The 25,502-nt window shown below is 37.9% G+C and overlaps 1 protein-coding gene across 3 annotated transcripts; it reads right to left on the reverse strand.

Annotated features, from left to right (window-relative positions):
* Window positions 1–2,057: 2,057 nt before the first annotated feature.
* On the reverse strand, window positions 2,058–5,568 carry LOC137198109 (sclerostin domain-containing protein 1-like). 3 transcript variants are annotated; one of them, XM_067611768.1, is made up of 2 exons: window positions 5,220–5,568; window positions 2,058–4,440 (listed from the first exon to the last, which is right to left on the reverse strand). In XM_067611768.1, exons 1-2 carry the CDS (start codon window positions 5,413–5,415, stop codon window positions 4,013–4,015), a joined length of 624 nt encoding a protein of 207 aa, XP_067467869.1. In that variant the 5' UTR covers window positions 5,416–5,568; the 3' UTR covers window positions 2,058–4,012. The 3 variants fall into 3 exon arrangements, 1 of the variants encoding a protein (XP_067467869.1); XR_010931579.1 differs by lacking the exon at window positions 5,220–5,568 and adding an exon at window positions 4,693–4,802 and having other exon boundaries at window positions 4,331–4,440; XR_010931580.1 differs by lacking the exon at window positions 5,220–5,568 and adding an exon at window positions 4,662–4,802 and having other exon boundaries at window positions 4,356–4,440.
* Between the last annotated feature and the right edge of the window lie 19,934 nt (window positions 5,569–25,502).

Below are 25,502 nucleotides of genomic sequence, written 5' to 3' on the forward strand. Positions count from 1 at the left end.
TTTTAATATTGTCAAACGGATAATGTTAGTAATGTCTTTGTACTCCCTCATGGCAGAGTTTACAGCTCTGATCAGTCTGATCTCCAGCTGTGATTGGCCACTTTAGCCTTCAGTCGCAGTGATGTCGGGTTACGTTTCTCCAAAAGTTGGCTCTGGCTCAACCTTCTGGCCGGTCTGTTATGACGCTGCTGGGGCCAAAATGCCCATAAGCTGAAAGGCACTACCCCCATGAGAGGACTCGTTTTTTAAAAATACAAGAGAAAAAGAGAAGAGAGAGCTGAGAGCATGCTCTCATGCGCACCCCTAATGAAACAAATATGTTTTGATGGTCCACAGGCCCAAAAATAATATTTTCTGATGGTCCACGGGCCCATCTGGATTTGTCCCAGTATGCCAGTACACCACTGGCCATCACCTACTGTTGTGGCTGTAAAAGGGTAACGGTAAATTATTTTGAGTGGTATACAAACCCCACGAAATGACTTCAGCCTGATAACATTTGGAAAGTCCAGAGAAGCTGCGCAACTAAAGGCCAAATGGCCAGTGTAGGAATGTCACCCCCCGACAAAATATTTAAATATTTAAAACAGAGAGATTTATCTGGCGGTGATAGGCTTAATCAGCATTGTGTGAACTTGTCTGGCAAGGGCTTGAATGTAAGACATTCATTTATATGTAAAAGTTCAGCACTGCAGGTTTATGTACATTATACACACTGGGTGTGGCAAATTTGTGTACTTTGACAATATAGGTAACTGTTTGCTAACATGTTCACCAACTTTATAAGTTGATAATGGTTGCATTTTTAAATCTTTCTGCTGACCCCAAGAGGCCAAGAATTCAATGAATGCATGTTTAATGTGTTAGCCTGTAAACAGTATCTGTAACTATCTTTATGTACTGGTGGGGAGTTTCACTAAAGCAATTTTAACATTAGGGCTGCGATCTCTTTCTCTTTCTTTCTCTCTCAACCCAAACGGTGAAACCAGATGGCCGCCCACCTAGAGCCGGGTTCTGTTTGAGGTTTCTTCTTGTTTAAGGGGAGTTTTTCCTTACCACTGTCTCCAAGTGCTTGCTCACGGGGGAATTGTTGGGTCTCTGTAAATTAAAGAGTATGGTCTAGACCTGCTCTATGTGGAAAGTGCCCTGAGATGACCTTTGTTGTGATTTGGCACTATATAAATAAAATTGAATTGAATTGAATTAATGATTATTTTCATTATCAATTAATCTGTTGATTACTTTCTAAATTAAACAATTAGTTGTTTGGTCTATAAAAGGTCAGAAAACAGTGAAAAATGTTTCCTGAAGCCCAAGATGACATCCTCAAATGTCTTGATTTGTCTTGACCAACAGTCCACTCAAAGATATTCAGTTTACTGTCATAGAGGACTAAAGAAACCAGAAAATATTAACATTTGAGAAGCTGGAATCAGATAATTTGGACTTTTTTGTAACTGCAGCCACCATGTAGTGGGGTTAATATGCAACATTGCCATTTGAAATGCTGCAGAATAAAATATATACAGTATACAGTATTATTTTCCACCTTTAGCATTTAGTTGCTGCTACAAACCATAAAGATACAGTTCAAAGACTGCTTGAAAAAGAGTTGTAATGTTTTTCTCCCTCTTGTTAATCAACATTCCTTGACTTAACATTGTTATGATGCCCTTTTACTGTTCCTACAGGATATTATTGACAAAGAGACATCAATCCTTTTCCTCTGCAGGTAACACAAGTTAAACATCCTGTTGTCATCTAGCGCAGGTGATTCTATTCACTGCCTACCTTAGCCCACAGCTTTCAGAGAGAAAAAAAATGAACGGATACATGAGACAATAAAGTGTCTTAACATGTTGCCGCAGCTGGAACAAGCCCCACTTGCCTTGAGGTGAAGGTATCCCCTTCACAAAAAAACAAAGTATGGCATCTGTTGAAAAGAGAGTTTCATCACTGACTAATGCCTCTGTTGTTAAGGAGTTCCTGTTTGCAGTGAGCCTCTCTGGCATGCCTACAGCATTATGTCAGAAACACAAACTTTTCAACAATTTTCACTCAACTATTTATTTTAGACAATGACACAAAATATAAAAAAAGAACTCCAAATGTTCTTATACAAAAATAAATTACATACTATTCAATTTGGAAAAAAAACAACATAAAACTTCCACCACATATTACACTCACACTATATCTAAGCTTTACTCGATATCATAGAAATCTAACATTTACTTCACATTTGACACTTTTGTGAATTATGGTAACATTGTGCTTTACATGTCTTGTATCCAAAGTCTCTCCTTTTAATTATGTAATGGATTATTGTTATTTGTGTTTTTACCTAAAGATTTTCTTCAACATAACTACCTGCCATCATCAAACCAAAACCAAAACTTAGACCTATCCAGGCAAACAAAGCACTACATTACACTCCCCCACACCTTTATTACCACCAGAACCCCCATTAACATTACATACTGTATGTGGACATTACTTTGTGAGTCCATGTGTGGTGGGGGCTTCTAGGTAACATAACACACCCCCTGGTGGCCATGTTGGAGATCCACAGTAACAGTAGTTCAATGTGCATCTCTGACAGCCGTTTCAGACCAACTGCAAGAGCAAGAGCTCATAGTTTGAGTGTGGCTGAGCACAAAATGAAGAGCAGAACATACAGAGTGGCTGGGATGATATGGACTATATTGAAACGTGAATAATCACAATATTAGTTGTAAAATCTGGAATCCCTGACCCCTATATTCTCTGCCATATTTAAGTTGTTTAAGATGTGTTTTAGTCAATGTCGTACTTGCACTTTTGGTGTGAAAACCCTGTGATAAATCAGTTTGTCCAGATGATGTGAGGTCGTCCTGTAGCTACAGCATGTGTTCAAGCTATATAAGACAAATAAAACATTCAACACATCCACAATCCTATCTCTGTACTGAATGACAGACTTCTCTGTGCCAAATTATGATCATTTGTGTTAATAACAAACCATGCTGTTGGCAGTTGGCTATGTTAAATGAATAATTCAACATTTTCAGTCAGGATGTGGTTAGCCTATCTTAGCATAAAGACTGGCAGCAGGGGGAGCTGTTTCCCCATGCTGGGCTCTGTCCAAAATGAAAAAAACAATTGTCAACAATGCTTGCTCATGTTGATTAGTAAGCTTTAAAGCTGAATCTTAGACAGAAATTATGTTGGGTGGGAGATGAATGCTGGAACAATTTCTTGACGAACAACAGTCACGTACAATGACTGTGCACAGATCTCCTGAAGTCTTGTTGCCACAGTGAGGTTAATGGTTTGGTACCACTCTGCCTGTACAGAAACCAAACCCAAAACCTGTGCTCATTGATAGTGTCTGATAACTTGTGCTATAACGTGTGAGATGCTACACCAGTGCTGAGAGAATGGATAAACTTGTTTTTCGAGAAATAGTTGTCAAGAAATAGTTCTACATAACTTCCTTTAAATCCACAAATTGCTGTTATTACATTTCTGTTTGAGCACAGATTCAACGCCTGAGACACTGTGAATTACTAAGCTCTTGAAGTGTATTTTTGAACTATTTTTGAGCAAGGTTAGCTGTTCCAGTCCTTATGCTAAGCTAGGCTAACCACATTCTGATTCCAGCTCTGTACTTAACACACAGACAAGATTGGTATAGGTCTTCTCATCTCCCTCTCAGAAAGAAAGCACATAAACATGTTTTCCAAAATGTTGACTTATTTCTTTAACTCAGCTACAGTATGTTGTGGGGTGCACAGTAATAATAATAATAATAATAATAATAATAATAATAACAATAATATAAGACAGTTTCCTGTGTCACAATAATCTAAACCTGGACACAAATCTACACTTTTCACTTTTACTTTTATCTGGTGCTTTTCTTATATATTTGGTTATTATTTTCACACTGATAATTCCTCCATAAATGTCACAATGGAGACATGAGTGGCTGTCAGAAGACTCCCTGTGTAGCTGCAGGACTAAATGGATTTTAGTTGTCAGACTGCCTCCCAGCTTGCTCCTCAGGGAGTCCAGCCTTCCTCTGATTTTTCCTCTGTTTGCCACTGTGGACAGTTGTGTCCTTGTGTCCTGAGTCATTCTGCTGTCTGGAGTAGCGTTTGCACTTGCAGGAGGTCACCACAGTTATCTTGTAGGTCCTGAAGCTGCCGTCCTGGCACTGCAGCCGGATCCGCTGGGTCCGGGTCCGGTCAATGACACAGCGCCACTCCTGGACCTCGCGGCGGCTCCAATACCTCCCTGTGTAACTCCCACTGCCGATCCAGTTGGGCAACAGGTGGGCTGGCAGACACTCCCCAGCACACACCAGCTCCTTAATGGGGTTGATGCTGGTGCATTGGCCATCAGAGATGTACTTTGTGGACCTCAGCTCCCTGCAGCCCACCTGACTCTGGTCTGGGCCTGAGATAGGAAAATCAACTATATTAATATACTGTTACTGTTCAGATCTACTGCAAAGAGAATGTCATAGCTAGAGGTTGGGTGGCAGTGTTGTGCTCTCTCTATAGCTACTCCAGACTGAGTAAGGGTCAGTGTGTAGAATTTAGTGGCATCTAGCAAAACGGACTTGGCAGAAATGGAATATAATACTCATAACTATATTTTAAGTAGTGTATAATCACCTGAAAATAAGAATCGTTGTGTTTTCTGTACCTTAAAACGAGCCCTTTTTATCTACATGGCCCTATGTCTTCCACGGAGCCTACCATGTTGCACTGCCAGGTTTCTACAGTAGCCCAGAACTGACAAACCAAACATTGGCTCCAGAGATGGCGTTTTGCGTTTTTCGTGAGTTTCACGGCCAGTGTACGTTCTCTTATATATTTCTGTTCCAATTATTCATGCAAAATATTTGCTATGATTTATGTGTCAAGGTAATAGCTGTTATGCTGCAGGTCATGATACAAGGAGCACTGATGCTGAATGCTCACCTATGTTATTTTTAAAATTTAAAAAATTTAAAATGTTGAAAAATTAAAAATGTATCCAACTTTTTACAAACGAGAACAAATTTTGCGTGATTAACTTTGAAAATGCGCCTGCTGCATCTGTAAATAACACTCATGATCCATGTGTGTTATTTACTATGCAAGTCTGAGGCAGCATGACAGAGCAAAATAAACATAAAAATGTCATATGTGTGTACTGGAACTACCTGGCGCGTAACCGTTTGGACTCACCATTACGCGCAGCGTCAGCCAGTCCTCTCCCGCCATTCCTCGCTTGGTTCGTGGCTTCACTCGCCGGCTCGTCCTGCGTGTCGTGGACAAGCTGAGTACTGACTGACTCTGTGGCGTCGTTGTGAACAGCTGAGCTGCTCGTGCCCAGTAACAAGAGGAACGCGAGGAGTTGGAATCCGCTGGCAGGACGGGTCATGACTGCACCTGGTCGATCTCAGCGCTGCTGTCACTGACAATATGAGAGCTGATGAATGACTAACCTGCTGCAGCTGCTGCTTATATATCCTCCACTGTATGACACTTTATGAATGAACAAGGCACACACCCACCTGAACTGCACCGGCATGGAAGGACTTCTGTGTACCAGTCTGATTTGCCTCACGTGCATTGTGTTGTACTCTGAGTAAATTACAGTGGATTCATCCTTGTTTTCCAATAAAATAATTAAATAAGCATCAGTTTCTTTTCGTCAAATATTTTTTAGGCACTGGGGTGGGAATTATGCTTTTTATTTTGGCTTAGGGGAGGGACATACAATTTTAAACGTTTGCAGTTATTTCATTTATTTTATTTTTTCAAAATACGTGTTTTACCGCTGTATGGTGACAGGACTCACAAAACGTTTCTGAGGAAATAAACCATTCAAACCTGCCCATTCAGTTTGTGTTGGAATGTGAAGGGTTAAATGAAATAAGCAGAATTTTGGGAGGGCTGGGAGGAAAATACTGCTTTCAGCTCTGTGATTGGTGGTCCAGCTATACTTTTACAGAGGGCCGAGTAATTCTAATGACAGCAAAATTGACCAATCATAACCATATCTTCTCTCTAAATGGGCGGGCTTTGTTGCTGCTACTATATGACAGGTTCAGCCCGTTGTGTGCTGTAAATTAGTTTGCCCCATTATAATGCCGGTGCACCTGTGGTGCGCCGAGTAGGCAGAAGCTACACACCATTGGACAATTATCGTAGCCGGCAAATCCACCAGATCCGCCGGCAAATTTCAGCGGCGAGAGTGGCGTTTACGTTACCACGACTACATGGTCCATACAAATACAAACAAATCAAGAGAGAGCGATAAAACAGAACTCATGAATATCATTCAGGCTTACATAAAATCATATTGTGAAAATTACTGTCCATATTGGCAATTATTTGTCAGCTAGGAAAGCTACCATGGTTTTTGCCCTGTAGGCCGACATTGTTGTTTGTTTTGTCCACTGACAATGACGTGGTTGCTGCCGCTGGTTGACAGATTACACTCCATTTCAACAATTTTCACGGCCTGCACCGGCGCACTGAAATGGAGCGGACCTTTGCAAACTAGCGGGAAAAACAGATAAACAAGCCGAGAGTAACCATGGCTAGTAAGGATTATCCAGGTCTGTTTTTGTAATACCTTGAATTCCTCCGATCAGAAACGAGCTACAGTGATCAAACTCACTCTGCATATGCTCAGTTAGATTGTCCTCTTGCTTACAAAAAGGAGCCACTTTTGAAACTCCCAGAGAAAGTTACCAGAAAAAGTGTTTGTTTTTTTTTAGGTAAAAATGTAACTTTTCTATTAGATGTATTTTTTGGATACTGTCCTGAGATCAAATGTCTAGGAATCCAAACAAGTATTATTAGAATGACTGTTTTGTAAGGTACACATATGTCAAACTAGCAGTCAAGCTAGTTCACATGAGGTGAAAACATGGCTGGTGGCACTGGGACAGTTGTTACGCCTTCTTACAGCCATCCCTTAACCAAGTTTCATTTATATTTTAAAAACCTAAAAGCCTACATAAACTAGATAGATAGAAGGAATTAAATGTAAAATGTTGTAAAATTACATGCTAAGTTAATGATAATCAGTTGTATGCTAATAGTCAGTGGAAACATATGTGTTTGAACGCTAATATCAGAAAGAGGAAGACACACAGGGGAGTCCTACTTCCTTTGCTGGAGAGGGCTTCAGATGGCATAAAACAGGGCCAATTTGGTATTTGCCATGTGACCCTGTACTGAATGTTGTCCTCAAACTAATCCATTTTGATTTCATATTTAAACTTTTTTGAGGATGTATGTTCTACCCATTGAATAATTTTCTTGCATTATAATTTGATGGCTTCCCCTCTTTTTGTCATATAGTGTGAAAAAAGGTATTGGTTATTAAAAAAAAAGAAATGAATAGTCACAATAACATGAATGATAAATAAACTTTTTCATTTTGAGTATTTGATTGATCAATTATGTATATTTTTGACATGTTACAACCATCCTTGGCATGTGTTACAACTGTCCCAGTGTACAGGGACAGTTGTAACAGTGGAGTGACTGTATTTAAATCAATTTTGCAACCTGTACATATTTCATAAAATCACTTAAATACATTTTTTCAGTAGTTGACAGATTGCAGTTTATAATATAGCAAATGGACTGTTCCAGTTCCAATGGTTTTTGATTTATCGGGAAAATCGCAAGTGTTATAACTGTCCCTGGTCTCCCTTAACTCTTACTCCCTTTATGCTGTTTACTCATTACTGTTTAGTAACATTACTATAGGAGAGGCCACAGAAAGTTGAGCTGATAGCTTGCTTTTTAATTTTTCCAATACTACCCACCTTTGGTGTGAATATAATAAAATATGGTTATTTATGGTGGAGGGAGGGTCATGCCTTTTCCCCCAGTTACTCAAGGAGGTGAAGGGAAAAGTATTTGTTGCTACGGGGAGGGTCAAGATAAAAAGAAAAACACACCCCAGCCACCCCCTCCCTCTAATAAATAACAAACAGTCCCTAAATACGATGAAATAGAGCATTTTCATAAATATATCAATAAAATAATTCATATAAAATAAATAAAAAGTAAAACACAGTTACTCTTTATCTGCTGACAGTGTCTAAATGAATGTAACCAAAGCTTAAATGTTGGAAAATCTCATAAATAATTACTACTGCTGCCACAACTTTGGTGTTCATTGCTCATTTATCTTTTTCAATCAGTAGAGACTAATTGTAATAACAGCTTAGACAGTTATTGACTGAGTAAAAGCTTCTTGAGGGTGGTTGCCTACAATATGATGTCTCAGAGGAATCTCCTCCTGATAAAGTTTAGACATAACCTGATAATCAGACTGAACTGTCATTACATTTCTCGCTATTCAGTTTAAACTGCTGAACAAATGGGGTAAATCAGACTGGTATAGACTCTGGTGGTGGTAAATAAGTAAGTTAAGCTTTATATTTGATGGATAAATTATCAATAGACTGAGGTTGGTTGAAGTCAAGCGTCTCTTTAATTCAAACAGAACATATGTTGCAGACACGGAGAGTCCGCAGAGTCTCCGTGGAGAATTCTGACAAGACAAAGGAAAGTCACTAGTATATATTGACGGCCTTGATGCCCTTGGGAGGCACCTTTAGTTGTTTACAGATTCCTTCTAACAGACCTAGACAAAGCTTTACAGAGCTCTCCCTTCCACATGATGACCATGATGTCCATATGACTATCATAGTGTTCCCCTCAAGGCCCTTCCGCCAAAATTATACATACATATGACCATACCTACTTAACTAATACATGGATTTTTCTATCAATATTCATATAAATATGAATATAAAGCTTTAAAACACACAGTTACAAAGTGTTTCACACACAAATATGAATAAAGCAAAATGAATTGCAATTTAAAACAAAGCACAATGAGAAACAGACCAAAATAGAAGATGGAGTGTGATGACAGTGTGAAGTAGCGAGGGATCATGGGAGATGTTGTCTTCATTGTTAAACAACCAGCTTCTTTGGGTTAGGATTACTCCAGTGTTCATCGTTCAGGATGTTTTCGCCAGGAGCCGAATTATTTGCAGAGGTCTCCTCATCTCCGAAACAAACGTACACAGGATTAAATCCGTAAAATTGTTGAATGAAGCCATTCACACAAAAAATCGATGTAAAAATGACTATGTTCGGCGATTACCAGACTTTTGGGAGGGGAAGTTTTGCCCAGCTTGTTTCTCTGATAACTTAAGACGTCCGATGACTAAAATCCTTCATCCATTTAAAAGATATAGTTAAAAATGACTAAGATCTAAAAAGTTTATCATAAAAATGTGGCTTAAAACTGAATGAAAGTCAATTCATAACAGTTTCTATCAAACAACCACAACACAAACGAATTACGTTGTATGCATATACTCTTTGGTTAGATGCCAGTGTGGCAAACAGCAACAACGCTGGTGTATTATCTTGGTATCTTGGTATCTTTGGTAGACGCACTTGTAGTGGACAAACACAAAGCCGACAAATGAATCTTCTATGCGTATAACCTTTGGTAGAGGGGGTATGACACCATTGATAGGCGACCAAATGAAACGGACCGTTACCTTGATTAAAATTACAGGTTTCCCTGTGTTTGAAAATTGTTGGAAACATTTGGGATAATGTAAGTACACAACAAAATATATAACATAAGTCTAGTTGTTTTTAGACATTTTAGTGTGGAATAGTTACATATTATAGCTTTAAAACAGTCCAAAGATTCAGAAAATCTGACGGATTGGGGAAGATGATTCCAAAAGATTGGGGCTAAAACTGCAAAGGTGCGGGGGATGGATAAAGAGCCGAGATTTGAGGAACAAAGTGATTGACGTGCTGTTGATGCTGGTGACTTCATGTGGCTGTGTGAGCCACACACTCGTCCACAGGTGGGGCAAGGGAGCTCATATGTTGGGGTAATGCTGGCAGTCCTCTGGTGTTAGGCATGTCTTTTGGTCCTCCTCTGTTGGTTGGTGTTATGTGTTTGTTTTATCATCCTAGCAGGATGCCAGGCCAACCTATCGAGTGCCAGAGGTTCAAGATGGGTGGTGTTTATATTGCAGTGCTTCAGGAGGTCTTTGGTGTAGTCCTTATAGTGCCTCTTTTGTCTGCCAGCAGCCCATTTTGTATCACTGAGTTGCCCATAGAGAGCTTAGATCCCTCGTGGTACATTTCACTTAGACGTACAAAATTTGTAGGTAGATTTAACATCTCCGGACTGAAAAAAAAGCCTCTTGGAGCCATACCCTAAGACCAACAGGAAGTTGGCAATTTTGAATTAACTGTGACCCAACCGACTTCAAATTTGGTCAGTGTTATCTAGGGCTGTAGTCTCCTGGTCGACTGGTCAATTAGTTGGTCGATATGCTCTCGTCCGACTAAATTCTCATTGGTTGAATAATCTCTGTGTTACTTTCATAAGGAGAGAAGTGCTACATCAATAGCTTTCGAGGATTAATCCATTATTTCCTGCGGCAGGAGGGACAGACTAACAAATTACCTGAAAACGAGGGTGTATTCAAAACACCCCCGTTGTTTTCACAACTTTGAACTCACCCAACCTAATGGAGACTGCTGGGTCTAACTGTACTCAATGTTTACTGAGTGTTTACTGAGCGTACTGAATGTTAACTGAATCAGTGTCTCTCCTGTAATAATATCAACGAAACCCTGCCAGGCCAAAAGATATTTTTTTAATGCCAAAAATAACACTAAATATCGGTAGCTATGTTTAGGAATAGGGCAGTGCTTAGTATGTTTGCGTAGTGAGTGGGAAAGAGCGGCAGGACAGTGACGGTGGATGTGAGTGGAGCAGAGGAAAAGGTTAGCGGTAAGTTCTCAGTCTGGCAATAAATGTACAGTACAGACTACAGTGTAACAGTTAATAAATGCTAAAAAGTCAGGTCTGTTGTTTCCTCAAATGCTGGAAAAGTGAATGGGGTTAGCTCCAAAGTTAGCAACAATAGGTTAGCCTAACCTGAAGAGGCAAAACAGAGAAATGTGAGTCCACTGTGCACTCTGTCCCGTTACATCACTCCCCCCCAACCCACCTGCGACTAATCGATTAGTTGAAGATAATGTACACTTTCAGTTGACCAAGATTTTCTTTGGTTGATTACAGCCCTAGTGTTATTTTAAGACATTTGCAATGAAAAGTTATCAAAATCTTGAGTTTTTGCTGACATGGTTGCACAGCAAACTTAAATGTTTCGCCATAAAAAAGAAGTGGTTGTAACTTTTAATGTACATTGTCTAACCTGCACCAAATTTCTCATGCTTGATAAGAGTCCTGGCCTGAACACATCTAGTCACCTACTGACAACAGGAAGTCAGTGTTATATGACAAACATCATCCAATTTACATCGCATTTACATGATGTGGTCTGGCACATGATATACAGTGACATGTTGTATAATTAGTATGTGTTCTCTAGCACCACATAGTGGAAACAAGGAGTGACATTTTACTCCTTCATATGCATATGAAAAACTCAAGATACTCATCAGCCAGACATTTCTCCGTTCACTGTCAAAGAGTGGCTGAGATTGACACTAAAATGAGAATTGCTGGTCCACTTTAAAAGTCAGTCCACCTTAAGTGAGCCTGGTCAGGTTGGGCTAAAGCGATGTTGCTAACTTCAGGGCTAACCCCCTTCGATAGACGAGTATTTTTCTTGGTCTTGAGGAGCTGCCGCATTTATTAATTGACACACTGTAGTCTGTACTGTACACAACTGCTGAATGAATATAGGGGAAACACTGCATTTGATAAGAGTCCCAGTCTGAAGACAGGCTGATATTGAATCATAGTCATAGTGCCACCTACTGGCAAAAGGAAGTTATGAGCCTCATTCTTTTACTAACTACTCCTAGCAACTTAACCAGACCCTAAGTTGATGATGTGATGATGATAAATAGTGAAGCTTTTGAATTTTCATCAAAAACTGCTGCCATGGAGACACATTATTCACCATGAAACAGGAAGTTGTTTTTGAGGGGCTAAGGATGCTTGAAAACTCATGAAACTTGGCATACTCATCAGAAGTGGCGAAACCTGGTATGTGATATTGGTATTGGACTTGGACGTTGCAAAATGACTCAATGGCACCCCCTAGAAAATTTCAAAGTTAAAGCCCTCACTTTTAAATTTGATGTAGATGAACGAAATTTGATGGGCACATGTATCACGACCAGACTTTTAAAAGAAGCCTCTTCGAGCCATACCCTAAGTCTAACAGGAAGTCAGCCATTTTGAATTTACTTTGCAATTTTTTGCAGTTTTTGTCATTTGAATCCATTGTATTTTATGAATTTGCATTTTTTGCAATGATCTAGGAAGTTGTTGCAAATCCAATGGACTTTGTCCAATCTGCCCCTAATTTCACATGCATTGTTTACATTGTTTCTTACTGTTGCCTAGGTAAAGGAATAAACTAAAGCTAAGTTAGTGAACTCTAGCTACATTTGAAAAAATTTTGTTTTGTGGGGAAACTTAGACACGACCTTATCATTCTGAAACATACTTTTGAAATCTCAGCTGTGCAACAGCTTGTTCCTCCCCTTCATTCAGGATCAGACCCCGCTTTATAGACCGCTACATACTGTCTTACATCTTCATCTGAGGGAACTTGCATTTTTCATTTGGTAGTGTTCCAGTTGGCTGGGAGTGACAGTGGGGTCTGCACCTCCAGCCATTCAGAGTAAGTGGTCATTAATGATACCGATTTTATGTGAATAGCTTCTGAAACAGCCTGCTGGAGGACAGATGGGAATCTTTGCTGTAAGGAAAGATACAGAGAAATCTAAACAACTTTTGGTTAATAAAATGTCACAGATATGTTTAAAATAGACCTAGTATTTATAAAAATTAGTCAAAAAAGGCTTCAATACCAGATCTTTAACAAGCAGTGATTTTAAAAAGCCTAGGAGTAACCACTAGGGAAAGATTTCTGGACAATGGTTGAGAAAATTAAAAGCTTTTTCTTTACTGCTGTTTTCTTTTCTTCAAGGGTCATGATGTTCTCTGAGCTCTCACAGGATGCAGTCAGCCTTTAATGGACAGGACAGGTCAGAGGGCCAACACATATAACCACCTCCTTCATATCTATGAGCTGTTCTAAAGTCTCAGTGTGGCTGACTGTGATAGGGATAATATTCAGAATGGTGTTATAGTGCTATGTGAAGCACAGCAACAGAGGGCAGTGTATCCATTCAGTATTCAGTTTTCCAGGCTAATTCAAGATTTTTTCAGATTCACTATTCACATACAATTCTCATCATTTTATTTGTTTGTTTTTTTTGTTGTTGTTTTTTTTATTGGTGGTGGCTGTTAACTAGACATAGTGGAAAGGAAAAAAACTTAAAAAATAAATAAAAGACAAATCAAGCAAATAGACAAACAAACAAACAAACAAAAATAATGACAAACAACAGCAATGACAACATCATATTACACTGAAAAAGATAGTAAACATCGAGAGCAACTAAGCAATATGGATTGATTGTGGGAAAAGGGAAGGGGGGGTGAGTGAATGAAAGTGAGAAAAGGAGAGAGAGAGGAGGGGGGGAAAGGGAGGGGCAGAAAGAAAAAAATAGAGCATTAATAATTATAATAATAACAATAATGATAATAATAACAATACAACAATATATAGTAATAATGATAATAGTCTTGTTTGATAGTATACTGTGGCAGTGGTAGCGGCAGAGGCAGCCACAATAACAGCAAAATGGGTTAAATAATTAGATATTTATATTAATTTATATCAATTTATATCTATTTGAGTTTATATCAATTAAATTAAATTAATATGGCTATTGGGGGTGGAGCCAAACACACAGAGCCCAAGGAGGGGAGGACACCATCATCCTCCCACATGACAGCCAGCCCCCCCAGCAACACAGCCACAGCCCAGGGACCAGACCAACTGAGACCAGCTAAGGGGTATTCCTCTTATAGTATTTGTTTGTTTTGCTTCTTTCCCCTTCTCTCCTTCTCTGTCTTTTGTTGTTTGGTTGTTTGTTTGCTTATCTGTTTTGGAGACGGCCCAAACCTAATCCAGCTGGACCACTCTCAGACCCTTTGGGAGAGAGTTTGTCCAGTGGGAGGTGACCATAGATTTTTTTACTATAAGAGGGGAAGAGGTGGAGGTATCACAGCCAGCTACCTCCCGCCGCTCTCATCAAGGACCGTGGCCATACCACCGGAGGGCAAGGAGTCAGAAGAGGCAGGCGCCCCCCTGCCCCACCGCCCTGCACAACTCCACCCCCCACCGCCCTGCAAAATATAACATTACCCGGACTTACGACTGCCTCTACATCCACTGCCACCACACTCAAGGATCAGAACAACAGCAGTAATAATAATAATAATAATAATGATAATAATAATGATTATGATAATAATAATAACATCAACAGCAACAACAATAATAATAATAGTGTAATTGATAATATCTGGAATAACAATAATAGTGATAACAATAATAATAGTGTAATTCATAGTATCTGGCATAAATGACAATAGTAGTGATAGCAATAATAATAATAACAATAAAGATATTTAGTTTCTAAACAACAATAATTAGCCTATTATGATACATATTGATGATATATATGTATAACTGAAATGAGAGGGAGCAGGGAGGGAAGAAGTAAAACAAAGAAACAAAAACAAACAAAAACAAAAAAAGAAAGAAAAACAAAACAAAAAACAAAATAAAAAAAACCCAAAAGAAAAGTGAATTAAATAAAAAACTGTCTGTTTTTGGTTGGGTATGTGGTCTGATATGTGGTCATGTATGTGGCTCTGGCTTTGGTTATTGATTTGGATTGGATTCTGGGTGGAGTTTTAGGTGATTAATGAATATGTTCCATGTTTCCTCAAAGGCTGATATATTGTTTGTTTCATCATTTTATTTGTAATAAAAAGGCTTCAGTACCTCTATAATAGTCATCTTTTGCCTGTTTTTGTGTTCTTTTGATCATTTATTCAGAATGCAAGTTTTTATCTGGCATTTAGAATAAAAGTGGGAATTTACAATTCCTTAGCTTTTAAGCAATGCAATGTTTATTTGTCATATCAGGTGGTGAGAGTACAGACTACTGACTGGAAAAATAGTAAAAATACTATAATATCCCATATGCTGAAAAGCAAAAGTTAAATATCACAAAATACATGCCTGACCATGATGTTATCCTCATATATACATAATGGGGACCAGGACTGGGACTGGGACTGACAGTGTCTAATTTACACACAGCTCTGATGACAGTTGCTCTATTATGTGCAGGCGTTGGATTTGTCCTTGTTTGATCAAAAGCAATTATACTTTATCAACTATAAAGAAATATATAAAAAAAATAGAAGGTGAACATGTCCAGCATTTCCAGGGCTGCTTTTGCCTATTTGCATTATAATGATATAGTGCAACTGGCCCCTTAATCACCAGAGGGCCCCTGTGGGGTGGTGGGGGTGGGGTAGACCCAAAATATACTATACTTAGACACTACTATACCAAATTATACCAAATTATACTCTAATTAGAAACAAAATGGGACATCCTCATACACCATTAGACACAATATTACAAGATCATAGTCTAATTAGAGATCAAAAACAATGCCATGTCAGATCCGAAATGTGCAAGTTAAACGCCATACCTAATTATGTCATAACTGGACACCACATTTAATGTTATCAATGATAGCTTAATTAGACAGCACAGGCTGGAATTAGACAAATGTAATGACATATATATCGACATCAACACTTTACAGTAGTCACACAAAACAGTGAGAGCTCAGAGGACAATACATTTACTTGGCCTTTATTTAACATAGTTTCACATTCTTACAGGTCATTTGTTGCTCTCCAGAAGAAAACTACTGTAAAGTCTAACCACATCGGGTCACATCTAGTTGCTACTTCACATGTCCCTTGTAGCCTGGATGTTCTCTGGAGTCCCATGGAGTTTGTCGGTGGTAATACAGAGTGTAGTACATGCCTCCTTGACACTCAACTCCCACAACAGTTTAGACATCAGACCATTTAATGCCGTGTCACTATTCGACCCAAGTAACAAGCTGCAATCTAACAAGATTGCAGGGTTATTTGGAACACATTACGATAGAACTGTACTGTAAACTAAAGTGAAATCACATATCGATGTTACTTGAGACATACCTTCACCTTCTTTGGCTGGTCCCGTGCTGAGCATCCCAGCAACATCAAAATATGTTGTAACCATCATCAATGTGCCTTTTCAGCTATTCTGCTAAAGTTAATGTACACTTTGCATTCTGCAGCTTTATACATCCTATATCCTATATAGATATATATATCCTATCCTATATACATCCCAACTTAATATGCTTTACATTCTGAAATGGTCTAACCAACATCCTGTCTGACCCAGACAGGATGACCCACAATGTTATACATTTTAATGTGTCACTTCCAAAATAATCCTGATAATAAATTATATATAACCAAACACACAGCAAGACATGCAATTATTTTTACAGAAACACACAGTCAGTATTAACATGCAACAGTATTTTATTTAAATAAACAAAACAGAAAAAGATGATCATCAAAAGTACAGTTTCTTCTAGATAATCTTGTAGATAATCTTAGAATGAGCCCTTTATATCTACTGAGGGAGCAGGTACCCTTCCACAGAAGCCACCTTGTTGCACCGCCATGTTTCTACAGTAGCCCAGAAAAGACAAACCAAACACTGGCTCTTTTCTGCAAGTTTCACGACCACTGTAGGCTCTCCTACATGCTTGTAAAGCGAGGGGAAGGGGTACTCAGTTGGTCGTAATCTGCAACCTCACCACTAGATGCTTCTAAATCCTACACACTGATCCCTTAGGTTAAGGGGAAATTTCTGTGGTTTACTCTGAATGAAAACCCTGAGATGTAAATGTAGCTCATTTATTTTGTTTTGCTAATTGAGTACTTTTGCAATTTCACAATGGTGTTATGTGCATAGCTGCATAACAGTTCTAGTTTCATACTGCTACTATATAAACAATTTTATTTGTGCATAAGGAGATAATATAGAAATGAAAGCACTTATTTTAATTTTACTGCCATTATAAAAACATGAGGAGCGTAAGAAATTAATACTGTGTACTGCACCTCAGTCAGTGGTTAAAAATACAATAAATTCATATGAAATGTTATTTCTAAAATGTTAAAATTGTTAAAATGTGTAACCATAATTCATGATTGATGTTAAAAAGAGGAGAAACACATATCATAAAAGAAGATACTGTACAATGAAAACTATTACTTATGTGTCCCCTGTACAGACAGATCCTCTTTATTAATCTGAACTGTATTGCCCTTTACATATTGTCTCTTGCTGTGTGACACCAGTTATCGTTTCCATTGATTACTGAGGTCACACCTCTTTCATTTGAAAAGGCTACATTGGGGTTGTCCTTTGACAGATGGATCCTATTTTTATGTGTATTCTCAATGCAATTGGCTTTTGAATCTCACCTGTTTGTCTATATATATTGTCATTTCTTTTGTTTTTTACACTGATGATGTCCTCTGGCTGAAACGTGTCCGTTTCTGTCATTTCTGTCCACATTAAAAAAAACACATAGAATATAGATCAGTGAGTGCCAGTGTTTTGTTTTGTTTAGTTTGTTTCATCTTTACCACAACCATGCACCCGATACTCTGCTTAAGATTTGGAGCGATGCGCACCACTGCTTTGTACCAAGCCACCATTTGAGAAAAAAAAATGATAATGTGCAAATTGTGAACTACTTTTAAACACATCAGATAGCTACGTGAAATGCAACAGTCAACTTGTTGTAGCAGCCTTGAAGGACTGTTAAGGACTGTTGCTAAGCTAACGGTGAGAGTTGTCGATGTTGTGTGATTTGTGAATGAGTGTGCAGGAGTTCTGGCTGATTGCTTGTGACAGTTTCTTCATTCTTGTTCGTTTTTAAGCTGAGCCATATACTGAGTAATGAGCTTAAAGTAACTAGGATTTAGACTTTTTAAACGCACAATATGTAATTTCGGTTGCTAGGTGTCTCTCAATCAAAAAAATAACAAAAGATGGAGCTTGATGACGTTTTGGACCATGGGAGTTGTTGTCTTCATTGTTAAACAACCAGCTTCTCCCAGTTAGGATTCCTTCAGTGTTCATGGTTCAGGAGGTTTTTACCTGGAGCTGACTTATCCACAATCTCCTCTCCAAAACAAACAGACCTGGAGATTAAAACTGGTAATAAAAAAAAAAACAGTGAATAAAGCAGTTTCACATATAAAAATCTGTGTTTCACTGACACTGTTTGGCGGACACAGGACGCAAGGAGGGGCTGCGAGCTGAGGTGCTGCCAACATTTGCTCAGCTTGTTTCTCTGACATCGTGAGATCCAGACATTCAGCAGGTTTTTACTGGGAGCCAAATTATCTGCAGATGTCTCCTCCTCTCCAAAACGAACATACAAAGGGATTAAAACTGGTTAAAACACTGAATGAAGCAGTTCCACATAAAAAATTTGTGTTTCTCCGAGGCTGACATAGATGTCCAGGAGGGGCTGCGAGTCGAGTTGCTGCTAAAGTTTTCTCAGCTTGTTTCTCTGATAACTTAAGATCCAGATGTCAGATAAAATCCTTCGTACAGTTAAAAGATATACTTAAAAACAACCAAGATCTGAAAAGTTTATTGTAAAAATGCTTAAGCTTAAAACTGAATAATTTCTAGCAGACAACAATTATGCCAATGTATTATCTTGTATGCATATACTCTTCGGTAGACACTATGTGGTAGACAACCACAATGCCTACGCATGCACACAAGATGATTATAATGATTATCATGATTACTCTTTGGTATAGGGGTATGATGCCATTGACAGGCGACCAAATGAAACAAACTGTTACCTGATTAAAATTATGGATTTCTTTGGGTTTGAAAATGTTGGAAACGTTTGTGATAATCTAAGTACACAACTCAACAAAATATCTAACATAGGTCTTGTCGTTTTTAGACATTTTAATGCGGCATAGTTATAAATTATAGCTTTAAATACTAAAAGTAACAAGAATGACAACAGTGTTAACACTGTCAGCTTTGTAGGCTATTTTTGTATGTTGTGCATAAGAATGTAAGTCATGTATTTGAAAGATGCATTAATATTTTTTGTTTTGAACCGACACTTTTAGAACTTTCAGAACACTTTTGTGAATGTGTTTATCGTTCAGTCTTTCTGGTATTCAGCACTGATCTGTACCTGTATCAGATTATACCCCCATTATACCCCAATTTTTTGAGTCTCCAGCTACTACTGCAAACAACTGAACACCATAAGGGACATTGCTTAAAGGAAGTAAGGACATCTATATGGTTTATTAAGCAGTTTAATTAGTTTAAGTTATGTCTGTTATATTAATTGTGTATATGTTATAATATTGTGGAAACATATGGGTTTTACATAGGCCTACTGTGAAACTGTGTCATTGCACTTGAAGAAGGTATATATTTTTTGTTCAAAATGCCAGCATAAGCTGTATCATTTTATTTTCTTACAAAAGAAAAGTTTTAACACAATTTTCTATTAAAGGTACCCTCTGGCTTCAGCTACTGATTGAGTCCTTAACTTACCTTCAATCCCTTCCTTTGAACTTAGACACTTGTCTAATATTCATTTAACTACCCTGTGGTCATTAGGCATTGTAGGGGTTACATAACCAAGTGTCTTCAGGGGTCTTGCCATAATCCATTATCCCACAAAACACATAAATGGGCCACACTGTGACTACAGTGATCAGCTGTTTTAATAAATTACTGACCCTTTTAAAAAATGAAACTACATATTTGTGAGCTGTTTTTAAAGATTTACATAGAAGGAACCAATGGGATTGGAGCTGAGAGCCAAAGACAGGATAGAAAAGTCAGAAAGTTTTGAGAGACTAACACATTGTTGGTTTTGGAATTTCTTTACAATAAGAAAATAAGAAAAATATGGAATTATGTCAGACGTATCCTTTAAATTAACATAAAATAAGATACATAAGGTATAGAACAGGTAAATTAAGACAAGTTAAGTTTAGATAATTCAAGTTTAATGAAGTTAGTATGAGAACAATAAATGCTTGGAATCTTTTGGCATGAACCAAAAAAGTAAGATAGAAAGTAAGAAAGAAATAAGTAAGTAAAATAAAGAAGTAAAATAAGTATAAACTGGTTATTCTTGAATTTGATCTAAAAATACTGATGCTAGTATAAGCTTTCATAAGGCAGATGCCTTGAATCACACTCATCTGTAAAGTTGACAAAGCTAGTTTTAAAAATATACCATCTAGTATTTTACATAAACACACCCCCACTAATGATTGTATTATCAAGTGAACTCACCTGTGTAAAACTTCCACCCCCAAAGGAGCTGTCAAATTAGAGGTGGGATATTATTGGAGCTTCAGGGTGCTGACACACAGTGAGGCGAAACACTTCCCAACTCTGAAGGCCTGGTCGAGCCATGGCTCAGCCACCTTAAAATGAAACCATATGAGCTTTAATACTTACCGTGGGCCCACACTGAAGGATTTCTTTACAACGCCACTAATTATCCTAATTTGTTAGGTAAACACAGTGTTTTTGCTGTGGGACAGGACCAGCAGATGTGGTGCATGTGCACACACAGGACTGAGTGAGCACCAAACACCCCTGCTGCAGCTTTATGGTGGTTTGTGAAAGCAATTTCCATCAAAATGAATCTCATTTCCTCCCTCTTTGCCTGGCTTCATGTGTGTGGTTTTTCTGTTGCTGTTGTTTTCAGGTTTGAAGCAGAGCTCACAGATATCAATACTTCCTTTTCAGGCAGACTTGTCTCTGCATTTGTGGGGTAAAGGCTCCTGAAGCATTAGACAAGTAGGACAAACACTGGACCATGAGAAACTGTTAAGACATCAGAGTTTGACACTATTGAGTTTGACACTTCACCAGTCTGACTTTTATTTTGTTTTTTTGATGGAAAGATTCAAACCTCCTTATTTCACCAATTCGCTGTATTTTCACCACAAATGGCACAATACTGAAGCTCTATTTCTTTAGGCTAAAATGTCTCTCATTTCAAACAAAAGCCAGTGAATCACTTTGTACATAGCTGAGACCAAGTCTTTTTAATGCATAGCCTGATAATTAAATAAAAAGTAAACTTTTTATTTAATTCTTTAGGGAGACAAGTTTCAAGTCAAGTCTAGTTTTTAGGGAGCAAAATCACAAATCAAGTCAAGTCTTTAGGGGATCAAATCAAATGCTTAAGGAGACCAGTCGAATCTTTAAGTGGTGAAATCATGTCACAAGTCAAGTTGAGTCTCTAGTGAGACAAGTCTCAAGTCAGGTTTCTTTAGGGCAGTGGTTCTCAACCTTTTTGGGCCATGGCCCCCTTATCAATTATCCAGGTCCCTTACTGCTCCCCATCAATTAAAATGTAGGTTAATTGTCTTTCCTTAATATTAATGTTGATTATTATTCTGTGTTATATCATCAAAAAAGCGTGTCATTGGAAGCCAAATAACAGATTTGTTTAACTGGACAGTTGGAATATCATTATCATTAGTTTCTCAGAGAACTAGATATTATATTTATGGGTGTTAAACAAATGCAACAGTTTGAAATTTTACATTCAAACTTTAATTAGATCTTGTTACTGATCACAAACAGCAGCCAATCAGAAAATGGTAATTTGGTGCTGGTGCCAAACAAGAAGCATTCTTATTAAGTGTTCCAACAGAAAACAAGAGCAGCCTATCAAGGGAAAAGTCTGAGGCTACTGTAAAAAAGCAGAAGGATATGTATCCATAGATAATGTGTTCAATAGAATACTGGTGGCATTTTTTCGTGTTCTGCACCATTTTGCTGATATGATATGATTGTTGTTGTTTTATTTTTTTACCTGCAGCAGACTGGCAGAGAGTGTCAAAGAAAATAACCAGGTCAAAGGCTAGGCTGACAGGGGTTTTGTTCAGGGGGTTTGGGTGTCCTCCCCCATGATGTTATTTGACTAAAAATTAGCTTTTTCACATAATTTTAGACTATTATCATTACAATATTTATTTAAAAATCGCACTGTGTGCCATAAAAAATAATAATCACAAAACATTGGTAAAAAAGGCTTATAGTGCATGGATTTGAACAGCAATTATCTCATCCTCCTATAGTCAGGCTGTGGCTGCTAGCCAGCTGTAGGAACGGGTATGGTTAAAAATTTATCTTTATCTTAGCCATAGGCCTACACTTATCAGTCCAGTTCTTTGTCAACACTCTTATCGGTTCTTTTTAATTACTAAAGAATTGCGTATGACAAAATATTTTAGTTTTTTTGATAATTTTTTGTTTCGAACACATTAAAATAAAATAAAAACAAACAAACAAATAAAAATATCAGCAAATTTTCAGTAAACAACACAAAAAAACCATAACCATTCAATGTTCGAAAAGGGCATAGGATGAAGTAAAGAACTTTTCTAGTCCTACACCTAGTATGTATTGGAGTATGAAGGAACAGCAAAAGGTGTACAGTGATAGTTCATTTGACTTTATATAATATTGCAGTTGACTTTGATATTTTTGCTTTAATATAATTTGTGTGGTTTCCAACATAATTTATTGTCTATTATTACTCCAAGAAATTTGATTTCAGACACACTTTCGATTTCCACATCATTTATCATGAGTTTCTTGCTTGATTTAGTTGATTGATTCCCAAATATCATAAATTATATTTATTTGAATTCAACCAATTCTTCAGTTTCTTTAATTCATCTCCTACTGTATCCAAAAGTTGTTCCAAGTTATCCCCACAGCACAGTAAATTTGTGTTTTCCACAAATAAAATTGCTTTTTAGTGTTCTGGAAATCTCACATATATTGTGAATGTACAAAATAAACAACAGTGGTCCCAACACTGAGCCTTGGGGAACCCCACACTTGACCTTCAGCAGTTGCCATTTAATATGATTCATTTGCACATATTGATTCCTGGTTAGCCAAAAGAGTACTACTCCTCTGATTCCATATTTTTGAAGTTTTAATAATAATAAATCATGGACAACCATATCAAATGCCTTTTTCAGATCTAGGAATACTCCTACATCATATTCTGTATTTTCTATAGCAGTTGTTATCTCATCCATAAATTCCATGAGTGCATATGAATTAGTCCTATTGTTTCTAAATCAATTTTGTGTATTTCTAGCAGACAACAAATATGTTTTGTGATAAAGTCATCTAATCTTGAATAGACTATTTTTTCCAGTATTTTAGAGAATTATGAAATCAATGAAACAGGTCTGTAATTTGAGAATATGTGTCTATCTCCAGCCATGTATATGGTGTAGGAGTATTAATACTTTATCATCATTTAATTACCTTGTTACTGGGAGCACCACCACTGTTAAGGATTTGTTAGGGCCAGGAAGAAGCTTTAAACCTTGTACAATTTAATCAATGAATCAGTCTCATAATTGTAAGTTCTTGTCCCAAACAGTGACCTCTGTTTACTGCAGCTCAAAGAAACAACCATCCAGTTTTAAGACATTTATTAATAGCTAAACGTCTTGAGGATACATGATAAAGCATAAGATAAAAAAAAAAAAAAAAAAAATAAAGCCTATATAATAAAGAAAAATTATTCAGCAGCAGTGGCTTGAACTCAAGGCTTAACTTATTGCAACAGGGAATGCTAAGGGAAAGCTAATTCAACTTCTTTAAAGAAATTATCTTAATATTTAATTTTAACGTTATTCAACATCAACCCTTGATCACAAAGCCATGTTATGCCTTACTGTTGAAGTGTTTTGTCATGGTAGAGGCGTCATCTTAGCAGGTCCAGCATTGTTTGGTGTAGAGTCACCAGCAGTGTTTGGCAGTAAAAGATCCTGGATCAGGCTTTGGTCTGTGGGCATGTCCTTGTGGGTGCAGTGTTTAACACTGGTAAGAAGGAATCAAGCCATTCCAGGCTGCTCTGAAAGAGTCTTTAGGTAGGCTTAACTTCTAGGGCCCTATCTTACACCCGGCGCAGAGCGGCGCTAAGTGCAGTGCAAGTGTCTTTGCTATTTTAAGACTGACGCAATTGTCATTTTCCCATCCAGCGCCCATGTTGTTAAAATAGCAATGGCACTTGCGCCCATCAGAGCGCTCATGGGTGTGTTGGTCTAAAAGTAAGGTGTGGTCAGGCGCATTGTTGGCGCATTGCTATCCTGAGGCAGCAGAGAGCGATTGCGCTATTGACCAACAAAAACTTGGTCTGAAGTCAATGGTGCATTATCAGGACAGTAATGTGCGCCTACACAGGCAGGTGCACAACATACACTCTGCTTGTTACACACACAGGACGTGCAGCAGCACACAAACATGCAAAAGGTAACAAATAAAAGGATTACAACGTGAAAGAATATAATTGTGTATATTAATATATTTTTAAAAATACATGTCATAGTGCTTAGTCACAATATTTAGCAGAATTAAATAATCGCAGTAATGATGGATTAAATTGTTTAATTATTTGACCAAATCGTGGCAATACACGTAGGTATTTAAACAGGCAGACAACAACGGATGAGACACAGATCGACTTTCCTGCTACATCAATACATGGTCACATGAGGAACATATGAGGAAATAAATGAGGTGAAAACAATGATTAAACTAAAGAATGAAATAAATCTACACAGCCTCTAGCTGCCGCCAGCAGCAGGATCAGCACCTTGGAGAGCTGATCAAGTCCTGATAACTGTGTTGATGATTCTTTACATGATTAAAATTAATGATTTAATTTTTGAACAATATTTAGCAAATATTCTTTAACATTTTTGAGAGTACAGTGATCAGGTTTCCATACTTTCAACAATTAAAACCCCACTGATTTGACCTGTTACTACATGACTGAACAAAACAATTTTAAAGAAACTAGAGCTGTAATTTAAAAAAATAAACCTTTTCAAAAACCAAACAAAGATAAATTTGCAACAAATTAATGGACATGATCTTAAACTGGTGGCCTGTGGCTGACCACAGGAGGAGCAGCAGAGGCCAGTGTGCTTGTTATGGGTCATGTGCTTTCCCTTTGCACACGAGCAGATCCGTTTTCACTGCAGAGAAGCGCTCCTTCTTACTACTCGGCAAATGCGCCATCATAATAGCAAGCCGCCAAGGTGCAAGCGCACCTGGCCCTTAAAGGGAATGGGAGATGACTCTGTGATTGGTTTATTGCATGTTACGCCAAAAACATACCCATGATTAATTAGGAGACTATGGACAACCCCTTTGAACTATGCGCCTGGCGCATCGACCATTTTTCCGCCGTTAAAATAGCAAAAGTGGATTTGGACACACCCTAAATGCAATTGCGCCATGCGCTTCAGACCATGCACTTTAGATCATTAAAATAGAGCCCTTTCAGTCCAAGTGTTTCGTATTCAGATATCAGTTCTTGTTGTTGATCAATATC

Source organism: Thunnus thynnus, chromosome 15 (assembly GCF_963924715.1).
Source record: "Thunnus thynnus chromosome 15, fThuThy2.1, whole genome shotgun sequence".
Taxonomy (NCBI): domain Eukaryota; kingdom Metazoa; phylum Chordata; class Actinopteri; order Scombriformes; family Scombridae; genus Thunnus; species Thunnus thynnus.